This window comes from Thunnus maccoyii, chromosome 13 (assembly GCF_910596095.1).
Source record: "Thunnus maccoyii chromosome 13, fThuMac1.1, whole genome shotgun sequence".
Lineage (NCBI taxonomy): Eukaryota > Metazoa > Chordata > Actinopteri > Scombriformes > Scombridae > Thunnus > Thunnus maccoyii.
In genome coordinates, this window is record NC_056545.1 from 17,726,281 (window position 1) to 17,738,295 (window position 12,015).

A 12,015-nucleotide genomic window follows, 5' to 3' on the forward strand; every position below is an offset into this window, starting at 1 on the left:
AGGCTGGAAGTGTTCAGTATGCGCCATCAGTATACACTGCAAAGCTAAAAAATGTCTGTTTTTATGTGTTGGTGTGTGTATATGTGTGTGTTATGTGTATAAATGCAAGCAGTGACTCATAAGCCAAAAAGACTGCAGCTCACATCAGTCAGTATACAGTTATAGTCTCCCAGTCCTGATTTTTTTCTTAGTTCATTCATTCACCTGAACAGAAACTCAACAATACTATAAAAAAGCATAAGAAAGAGATTAAAAATTGTAACTAAAATCTCTAATGGGAAACAGTTAAATAGCACTTTAATGCAATTGATCGGTTATGTGAAATGATTTCCAGTAGGCTTACGAATATGAAAAAATCAGACGATGTTTGTATCTCAATTGTCTTTCAATACGTTGAGAAATGACATCAATAAAAGCTGATGTATGTCTAGTATTCCACAGGAAACTGCAAACGTTTAGTGCAATCATTTATTTGTTACATTAAAATCTCTCAAAAGCCTAATAGATACTGGATTTGATGGAAAGTTTTGTAGGCAATGCTACACTGAACTCTGAAACAGCAGGTCATTTAGATGTAAAATAAGTGCAGCTTAAGTGCTTTGTAAGTGGATGAGGTTTTATAGTAACTGCAAAAACCTGAATCATTATCTACAGAGGAAAGACATAAAAGTCCAGATTAAATGAATTGTATAACTTATTATAAATGCTAATGCTCATTTATACATTAGCATGTTGATCAGTTTCTATGAAAATAACAAGTTGGATAGACCATCTTAAAACTCTCCAAACCCTTTCTCTTTGATTGATGTTTCCTGTAATTATCACTGTCACAGGTTTCAGCCCGTACAGAAAGCAGCGTCAGGAGGCGGAGCCAGGCCATGCCTCGCACCTTCAGCAAACGTCGTAGCCGTTTCTCCTCCCTCTGGGGACTGGACACCACCTCCAAGAGGAAGACCAAGGGACATCCTTCAATCAACCAGGTTTCCATAGTGACACATCCTTTGTACAAGCTGTTGATTACTTGATAGTTTTTAGTATGTGAAGTGGTAAAACTATAAGATAGTAATAGTTTGAAGACATAGTCAGAAAGAGGTTATGTTTTGAGCTTTTTTGTTTGTAGGCTAGTTACGTCAAAAAATAACAAACAAACTCAAGAATTGTGAAATTGGATTTCAGTGATAAGAGATGTACTAAACAGTATTTTTATTTATATTCTGTTTAGCATGCAATACAAATTAATATATATATATATATACAAATTTTTGCAGGTATTTGTTGATGGGACGGAGCCGGTGAGGAAACCATTGGAACGGATGTTTGAAGACTCCGCCAGTGAGAAATCTGTAAGATCTCTGACTTTATTGTGTCCTCCTTGACATAATGTAGATGTGTGTTATATTGTTATATTGTTGTCTGCTCTCTTAATGTTGAAATTTTTGAAATAATGCTTGAAAGGTAGAGGTAAGGGTTGAGTACCGGTGAAAATATACATCTGCCCCTCGGCAGGCTTCTGGAAAGCTGGCCTATCAGAACAGAGTGGGCTCATTGGGAGGCGGGCCTTAAAGAGACAGGAGCTAAGTCTGCCTGTTAGAGACAGAGGCTGAACTGAGGGGCTGCATAAACGGCCGGTACAAGATTAATAAGGAGTTTTTTGAACTGTGAATCATGCAAAGCTACTCTAGTGGAGTCCCAGAATAAAAATATAGAGCTTGAAATGAGCATAATAGCTCCCCTTTAACTTTTAACTTCTTTAGCTCCTCTGAGGGCTAGATGACTCATCTTCTTTTTTCAATCGAAAATCTTAAAACACACACAAGTGGTTTAGTGTAACCTAATGTAGGTCTCAGCTTGTTTCTATTTCCATTGTAGTCCTTGCCCATCCTGCAACCAAAGCAAGATGACAAAGGCCACAACAGATACAGTGAATGTTTATGCCTATACAGTCATAACCTCCTGAAGGCTAAACACTAAGTTCCTTCTCCCTTTTAGTTTGGCATTCACTACAGAGAATCAGAGCCCATGTTGCTGTAGGCTAATTCCTTGTCATTGTTTGCCTTTCTCATAGCATTCTCATAAGCCAACATAAAAATCACTGGGGCAACTGATGAACCTTTGTACTTGTATAATGGGATATGGGCTTCTCAAGGCCCTGAGGGCCAGCAACATTGCTCTATTTTCCACCTCCTTTCACTTATCTGAGATCCTTTTGGTGCTCTGTCTTTTCATTTGGTGAGTTATCTGGGGGAAGCACAAAATCCCTGCACCCTTCTGCATCCACAAGCATTTCTTTGAGGTTATATACAAAAATATACAAAATACAAAATATACAAAAGGTCTTATACAACTGTAAAAGCTGCAGAATCGTGTCTTTCCTCAATATTATCAGATGATTGTAGAGTTTATTTGTGGTAGATAAACAACCCTTTTCATCTTCTACAGCTGTTCCTCCTCCTGCATCAGTCAACAAATTATTTGCTTCACAAGACTTTGCAGGACTGACTTGGTCTGTTTCTGCTTTTTCTTTTTATCCTCCCTACTGATTACTCTATGTCATAGCCGGAGATAATGCATTTATTCTTATTCTCTACCATCTTTTTAGCATGTCAGACACCATTTCCAGATCAGCGTTGACAGATTCCCATTTCTTCTTTTCATTTGCCCCAGGCAGTTCTAACTCTATCAGCATCATAGGCCATGGACTGGAGGGATATTTCTGTCTGCTAATCCCACCGAGACAAATGTGATCTGATATGTTCAGATCATTAGATTTCTGATGTTTCAACAAATTATGCATACATTTGCTACCAAAGGATAACAGATACACCACCTTGGCTCAGGTGTATCTGTTGTATTGACTACAACTTACAGCCAATTGCAAATAATAAATAATATCTTTAGGAAAAAAAAAAACATTATATAACTTGTTTTCTGCACTGCCTCATCAGAGCCTGGTAAATGAGGAATTTATATGTACTTTAAGGAAAAATGTCCAATTACCCATGGGTTGTGCAAGGACAAGCATGCCAGCTGCATATTTTATAAGAACTGGTAGAATGCAGCTGAGTTGAGGAGGAGAGGGAAGACAAGTCTCTGTCTTAACTCAGCAGATAGAAACAAATTCTGCAGCACTAACCCACTCTGACTGTGGAGGCCCCCAGTGGCACCATGGGAGACTGATTTCCTTCTACCCACGCCCCAACTTCAGCTGGCAGGGTATGGGATGACAGTAAAGAAATGCATACTGCAGAAAGTAACACGCTTCATTTGGTAGTAAGAGAGCTGGAAACGCTGCATCAGTAGCAAAGATTTAAGTTTTCTCAATGAGCATCTCCAGCATGATTAGTTCCAAATGTTCACATCTGATGGCTTTTTAATTCTCTGTTTGTTCTGGGGAATCCCACTGATGGCAAAAGAGGGGGATGAGAGGGAAAGAGAGTTTAGTGTGCCGACTAGGACCCCCGCCCCCCCAGCAGAGGCATCCTAGATGGGCCAGGAGGGGAGCCAGATGGTGCCGAGCAGGGCTAGGGAGTTCAGGGAGTTGGGGGGAGGTACTAGTTATGGGCCTCCCGGTCTGTTGTCTGTCTGAGAAAATGTGTGTGCGTGTGTATGTGTGTGTGTGTGTCTTTCATTGGAACCAAGTGTGTCTGTATTTTGTTTGTAAATGTTAACACGAGTGTGAATGTTTGTGCATAAAAGAATGTATTTCTGCATATAGTCTGCTCCGTCTGTCGCCTTCTTTCTCTCACTTTCTCTCTAACCAATGCACAGATTCACACACACACACACACACACACACACACACACACACACAGCTACAATACAGCCAAGTCTAAGTTCATTCAAACAGGGACCACCGGGCCAGATTGTTAACTGTCAGCAGATTGTATAGCGTGAATGAAAAATGGGGAAGAGGGAGAAGATGGAGTGATGAACAGATAGAGTAGAAGGGCCACCAGAAGGAGAGGCAATGATTAGTGCTGGGGGAGAAAGCAGCACGATGGAGGGATGAAAGAATAAACGGGTTTGTGGATGCTGTTACCTGATAGGAGGAGATAAGGTATCGGTGACAGACAGTGTGAGGTCGAGTAGAAGAGACGAGTGAAACAGAATGATAGGAGAGAGGCTGACATGGCTGCCAGATTGTCGGAGGTCAGAGTGATGGGCTTAAAGGTTACAGACTACGGTTTGAACAGAATGCACACAGCCATGAAGATTCAAGTGCACACACATACTATATGTAACACACACCCACACAGAGAGATGATTGATTGTACCAAGAGGCTCTCATCAACACAAATGAATTAGATTTTGTAATCAGATCTCCTGCTGCTTTCAGGCTACCACCAATTTCCATCATATTAGTCTAATCATTCATTCAAGTAAATCTGCTTTCTTCAGGGAACATGAAATAATTTGGAGGATCACTGCATGATTTTAGTGATTATACTAGTAGATAATAGAATATGGCTCTTTTTGGGGGTGGTTTCTGCGTTTTATGTGAAATGAAATCTTCCTTCTACCCATAGCTGAAGCTCAAGGACAACTGGAAGGTTTTCATGGTAACATTAAATTAGCTGTTTTCTGGCTACTCAAAGATGTATAAACCCTCCGTATGTGTGTGTGTGTTGCTTTTTCAGAAGGAGAGAGAGGGCTCAGTGAAAAGTCTTCCTCAGCAAAACGTAGACAGCGACATTTGGGTTCCTGATTACCTGACTCCCTCCTGGGTATGTCTCCCGAACAATCAGCCCGTCCTGGCCATCATACAGCCTGCTGAGACAGTGCTGGAAGTCCTGAGCACAGTATGCAAGGTGAGCCAATACTGACAGGAGGGCAACATTACTGGAGAGAATTTACGGCTCTTCGAGTTTCTATGAAGATGATGCATGCTGTACAATGTATTGTGCGTAAGGAGGAGAAGATACTATGCATAATTACACACCAAACATTATGCAATTTGGGGTGACAGGTGATTTACAATTTGCACAACCTTTTCTCTCTCATAGCCTTTAACTTTATTGCATGTAAGCCCGCGCACACAAATATAGTCACACATAAATACTACAACAAAACCGGTGACAGTCGAGCTGCTAAGCATGCAACAATTCATTTTAACAGCTTTTTCAACAGTCTTGAGGAACAAGTCTCATAAAATTGCACACATCTCTGTTGAGTTTAGAACATTTGGTTACATAAGGATAATAAAATCTTGTCATTTTACAGTCTGTAGACAGCTCCATTCAGTTCACTGTAACAGGAAAGCAACATGGATTATTAGATGCAAATTATCAGAGGTTAAGAGGTTTTCTTTCTTGAATGTGAGTCCAAATATGGATCTGAGAATACCTGTGATGTAAGACTGTCTCTGGTACCTCTAAGAAGTGATTACTGTAGATGTTGCCTGAGCTCTCAGACTTTTCAAAGTCATTTTCTTACCTTATAATATACACTGCATATTACTGCCACACACACAGTCTTGTCAATTTTATTTCCACTTCATCTCCTCTTCTCCCTAATTGGTCTCAGCCAGTGACACACTGGAATAATGATGCCTAATGATACATATACGTTCCACTTAAGGGTCTGTCAAAACACGTGTATAAAGCTGATCGATGTGTGTGTATGTGTAGGCGTTTTTTATGAATGCCATAAACATGTCACAAGGAACTGGAGCGTCTAATTCATGGCCGCTGTGTGTTACATGCATGCAGATACATGTGGATTACATACATGATTGGATGCATGTATTTCTGCATCCTTTTGTCAGGGGATGTCATGATCTGTAGAGAGTGGTAATGGTAAAGGGAATTAGCTTAAACGAACTAACAGGGAGAATAAAACACAGGTTATAGTTTTGTAGCAGCAGTTAGTGTGATTAAATATGAGAATGAATACATTTTTTATCTCTTAAATATGTATTTTTCCTCTTGTCTTATTGCCTCCAGACCCATAAGATAGACCCATCCGGCCACTATCTGCGTCTAAAGGTGTGGGTTGACAACCAAATGCTCTTCTATGTTCCTAAACTTGAAGAGGACATCTCTGATCTGGTGAGGAAACACACACTGTGGCGATAACTTGTGATGTAAAGGAGTGAATACTCCAATTTTGGAGTCTAGGCAGTCATATGATGAACCATGAAGCTACAATATTAATATCAACCATATGAAGTAATGAAAGATAAGTACAAGACAGTCATTTCACTGCATGTGTATTGTATTTTTTGTTGTATTGCAGTGTCAGCTGAGACACAATGTCCCATTTGGATTCAGGGGTCTTCACCTTATTATTAATTAATTTTTGTTTCATTTCAGGCAGATATAGATGCACGTTTCTGCATGTTTTTATGGCTCAGTTGCTGATTTGATTTGCAATCCCAGGATGCAAAGGAAGCACCATAGTATATGCTATGAATTATGCAAAATAGTTTCTGAGTATATTGTGTGGACAATGAACTGTACCAGTTTGTGTGTCTGTGTCTGTACCAATCTTATTATTCATATAAACAATCACTCTCATTGAAAAAGACCTCACCTCCACATTATTCAGCCTCTGTAAACCCCAAAACGAATTCTCTTTGTGACAGTGCTTTGTAGGTGATACACTGAACTCTGTCTCAAAGCGCAATCGTTGTGTAACTCGCGCTTTTCCTCAAGTGCTCTTTTATCTTCCTGCTTTGATCAGTGACTCATTTCATCCTCTTTCATCCTTACTCTTGATATTACATTATTATTTCTCCACAGTGAAGGGTATTACACACTGCAGACTTCTGTTTCTGTCTGTTATTTCATATACACAGCTGTGTCTATGCTCTCGCCCACTGTGAGGTCAACCCTTGTATGAGCACCCGCTCACTTCACAGACTTGACCTGGATTTTGACCCCACAACCTTCACGCGCAATTGCTCTGTTAAGGAGCCTGAATAATACATGAATCTATCCATTCTTTATTAAGAGCGATGACGTGACCTTGACCTTCGCCATCCAACAACACTGCTATCCTTCCATTTTTTGCCAATTAAATATAATTTTCTTGTTTTTGCAGCTCTACAAAGAGATTGAGATCAGTCCCAAAGCTACCAAGGTGATCCGCTTCGACAAAGCCGAGTCCTGCTCCATCGGATATGGTAGGCTAGTCTCTTTTTGAACTACATGGACTCAGTCCCCCTAATACTCCTAAATTCTGTATCAAATTGATTTTGTAATCGACTTCATTGAGTCATGCTTTGTTGGGGACTAAATGGGGTGATCCAGCTTGAGTGCACTTTGTCTTAAGTGGATCTAATTGCTCAGCAGTTATGCTGCAGCAGTGCACACTAGAGGTCTTACGGGTCCAAAGTGTTGGACCCGACCCGAAATGTACCTGTGGAAAACCTACCCAAACCCGACATGCATAAATTGATTTTCAAAAAAGAGAGACCCGACCTGAGGGGGACCGGAGCACAGCCAGACCTGACCCAAATAGAACTGAACATAACAGACCCAAACCAAAATGCAGTCGACCTGAACAGAGAGAGAAGACAAACGCCGGCAGCATCCTGATGCGCTATCAATTAATTTGTTCAATTAAGAAGCAGCCGCAGCGGGAAAGAGCAGCAATATTATATTAATAATGCCCTAAGAGCGAATGTAAAGTTATAGAAATGAAAACAATTTGTTTATACGCTTCAAACACAGATAACAATATAATCAAAATCACATTCCACCTCCTGTACCAACAATAAAACCTTGTGTAGCAAACTGGGTGATAGACAGACAATGTTCTAACCCATTTACTCTTCATTTTATTTAATATAAATTAATAATAAATGTCATATCTGTGAATCAGATTCCAAAATGAATTTAACAACATAAATCTTGTAGACGATTTTTCGGTTCCCTTGTCAGAACCTTTTTCTCATCTTTGTTGCCTGTTTGCAAAAAACAGAAGCAAACAGCTGATGTTCCAGTTGGTTTTACCTCCTTGTTCTCTTTTTCCTTTTACTTGTTCCTCACGTCGATTCGCTTCACAGTTCACATTCACCTCTCACTCTTACACAACATTTTCTCCCACAGTGATTGTGACATACCACATGATCAGAGCTGACACTCTCGGGTCCGTTCAAGTCCACTCGGGTATTTGACATAGGCCTATTGACATACAGACCTGGGACCCGCAGCAGTAAAAGGAGACATGACCCAATTAGACTGAGTAGAATTTGGACTGACTTGGGATTTGAATGGAGCTGTGAAGACCTCTAGTGCACACTGTCAAATTGAGATATTTCAAAAAGGACCTAAGAGAATTAATGTCTGAATCTATCTCTGTGTCTTATTATCTATGTCTATAGGTTTTTCTGTGGAGGTTATAGATGAGGATGGGACGCAGCAGCTCCATATTACTGAAGTGAAAGCAGGGGGACTGGCCTCTGCTAAAGGTACACTTTTATTTTCATTTTTTTTTGAAAGGAGAAAAACAGAACATTAGCATACCAAATATCATGTGTGTAGTGTACTGTACATTCAGTACATTCCTGAGAGTTGACATTCAAACATGAAAGACACAAAGAACAAAACAAAAATCCAGAACAATTATCATAATTGAATTTGAGTGCCATAACACCAGAGGTTATGTAAGGGTTATGTGAAAGTTGGGTACATATTTCTCTCTTGAGTTGACATTGCGTACTCAACACCCAAATACTTGACCTGAGAAACACCTGATGCCACATGACATCTTATCAGTGCATCTTTGTGTGACTGCATCGCATCAGCTACTGGGCAAACAAAGCTACGTTTATTTTGTTTGGAAGAGGAGGCTGCCTGTTTACTTAGGACAGAGCAGCAAAGAAATTTAGAAAAAGAACACATATTCTAGCATCATCATAAACTTAGAAACGAATCAATACGTCCATGTGATAGGAACTAGAAAACATTTAATAGAAAAACAGTAAAAATTAAGTAGAAAAACATCTGGGTGCTTGCAGCAATACATATAAAAAGGTATGAATCACCCGTCTAGACTCTACATTTGCCCATCAGATGATTACTGCTTTTTATTCTAAAGAAGGTATGCCATGCCATAACATTAATGCATAAAATTAAAAAAAAAGACAGTGTCTGAGCTTTCCTCTACTTCCTGAGAGCAAAAACAGCATTCCTTTGTCTGCTGTTTGAACAGCCGGTTCTAGAGATCACCCCCCCCCCCCCCCTCCCACTGGTCCCTATCTTTTAACGGAGCCAGAGAGTCCTAATGAGTGTCAGAAACACACGGCCGCTCTGTAGATAGAAAACTAATGTATAGAAAATAACATGCCCCACTATTGTGCCCCAGGGTTAGACCAAGGTTACTCAAGTGTGAGATTGTGTCCTCCACAGCATTAGCAATCTAAAAGCTGCTAGCTTAGCGAGGATACAGCCGCGCTGACTCTCCACCTCTAAAGGCGAGTAGAGATAGAGAAAGCTTGTGGCATCCAGACAACACAATGCATCTTTTTTGGAATATTACACTACATTTTGCTGAATCACAGAATTAAGTATGCCAGGCACAACGTTAGTAGGTCCACATGTACGCTGGGATGAGCCTGTGTGTGCGTGCATGTGTTTTACTCAAAGTGAGGAGAATGAATGGGGAGTGAAAGAGATCACGCTTCAATTTCTGCAGGGTATATGGAGAAACCAGGCCAACACTGGACAAGGAGCCCCAAAGGGTCTTTTTCTATCTCTTTCTCTCTCCCTCACTGGTAATTTCTGCTTCCCCTCCCCCTGCAGAAGCACACACACAGACACATACATGCAACACACGCAGCCAAGCACACACACACACACAACAGTATATGGCCAGAGGGGTTATCTCTCTCTGTCCAATAAAGACTCTGCTACAGCTGACATTTCACATCCCAGACAACTAGGTCATAACTTAGGGCTAAATGCGTGCCTTGCGTGTCTATATATGTAACTGTGTATGTGCCTGCAAGTATCTGTTTATAGCATGCAGTGCATTATAAAAGCCATTTTACAGATTGTCTGCTGTTTCTATGTAAACTGAGACTGCAAGCCTGAAGAAAGGCTCACAAGCAGACTTGTGTGTGTGTGTGTGTGTGTGTATGTGTAGGCTCATGTGTGACTGTGTAAACAGGAGCAAAACCCTTTGTCTTCATTTCTCAATGAGGGCAGGTGAGACCGCTGTCAGACCTCTGAAACAGCTGTCACAACCAATCAGGTTTATTGGGCGAGGTTGGTTGCTAATTGGTTGGCTGATTGAGTGCTAATTGTCAATTAGCAGAGCAGGGGCACAGGTGGTCGAGGGGAGGGGCAAGAGAAAAAGCCTCAAACTGAAGCTGTGTTCTAGTGAAGTCTTTCTTTTTCATATATAGCACCACATAGACTGTATATGTGAAGACAGGACAGGAATAGACATGCATTGCACTCTCCTTCTTAAACCCACCCAGTCTCGTTAGATTAAAATTTGCCTGAAGCGAACAAACATTGAGGATGCATTTTTAATGTATTGGAACACATTAGAGTCCCAACATGTCTGATTAGACACAGAGCTGCTGTTGAGGAGTATGGCACTAAAGTTTTGTTTTTGTATATCATTTGTACACATTAGCACTCTTGAGTTGATGGCCCATAGGAAAGCTAGCATGTCGGATGGTGTCTTGTTGTTTGGCAATGAGCTGACAGAGACACCTCCCACTTACTGTGCGTCGCTTTCATGATCAGTCTTTTCTGTGAGCCACCTGCGCGAGCTGAATTTTACATTTCCCGCTTTGTTTTTCGTCCTTTTATTCTCCGCCAGGTTTGAAAGTAGGGGATGAGATCCTGTTGCTGAATGGTAAACCCGCATCCGCCCTCCAAATGGATGACATGAGGGCTGCATTTGTAAACCAAGCGTTGACCCTGAGCGTCAGCACTCTGCCCCAGCTGGACTCTTTGGTGCTGTGCTCTAATCCACCACGGCGCTCCGATGGGGAGCAGGACCTAGCCACAGACATCTTCTCCCAGAGCCAAGGTAAGGCTTCCTGTTCTAGATAAAGTCGTGGATACATGTGATTTAAGTTTTTGTTATTATTTCTGTTATTAATGGAAAGTTTCATTTGATGATTAAGCCCACAAGTGCTTCATGCTGTTATGTTCCTGTTGGTCCAGATGTTCGTAATGGGAGTTAAAATCAGACCAAATGGGGTTATCCACACTGATGATTACTATATCAATAGCTTAGCTGCATGTCAGAAAGATAGTTTGATCCGTGGAACCTAAGTTGTCTTTAGTTTTTATTCATGATTCTTGTTTTGTACCATCATTCTCCCTCTAAACCCCCAACTTTGTATGAAGAGAAAAAAGGGGACAATGCAGATGGTGATGTATCTTTTTAAGTAGAGGGTGAACAGGGCGATCCGCTAATTATTCATGGATGCCGTCTGATAACCAACCTGCAGGCAGCCGCCAGCTTTCCTCTGACCTGCTCTTTTTATGCGTGCAAGGGCACCATTTGTATTCCTTATAAATTGGGGCTTGCAGTGCACAGGCTGACAAGCTGGCATTGTTTATACAGGGACTTGGAGTAGTATGAATATTAATATGAATCCTTCAGTAGTGTGAAGCTGTCATTGAGTAGGATATGTCATACGCAAAGGGTCAGACAGAGAGCAAAAACACTTGAGCAGCCAGATGGAGGTTATCGATGATATCATGCTTAAGAGTAGATGGGTGAGCACAAGAGGCCTTCAACACAGAGGAGACATTTAGGTGGAGATTTCTCACATATAAGGACCAATTTGACTGTAGAAATACTAAGAGTTACAGCGATGTTTTTATTGCCACTCTTTTCACCAAAACTCACAAGAAACACAAGGTGGAGTCCCTACTTGACACAGCTGGATACTAGGAAAAGATTATATTTTTGGATTATATATTTATTATGATGGAAGGTTGAGGTAGTAGGGATGCCTATTTACAGGTTACCTTTTTCAAAACACAGATGCTCTGTGCATGGAATTAAAAGAAATCTGGACTCTGAGATTTCTCTTTAAGTCCA

General features: G+C 40.8%; 1 protein-coding gene across 7 annotated transcripts in view; it reads left to right on the forward strand.

Moving 5' to 3' along the window:
* The window catches only part of tiam1a (TIAM Rac1 associated GEF 1a), a 77,074-nt gene that overhangs the window by 47,222 nt on the left and 17,837 nt on the right, over positions 1-12,015 (forward strand). For 4 of the 7 annotated variants that reach the window (XM_042430444.1, XM_042430446.1, XM_042430445.1 and 1 more), the window contains 7 exons: positions 834-980; positions 1,269-1,343; positions 4,638-4,808; positions 5,943-6,047; positions 7,042-7,123; positions 8,327-8,413; positions 10,777-10,989. In XM_042430444.1, the coding sequence (XP_042286378.1) occupies positions 834-980; positions 1,269-1,343; positions 4,638-4,808; positions 5,943-6,047; positions 7,042-7,123; positions 8,327-8,413; positions 10,777-10,989 (880 nt within the window). The other 3 variants (XM_042430451.1, XM_042430448.1, XM_042430450.1) reach the window with 3 other exon arrangements.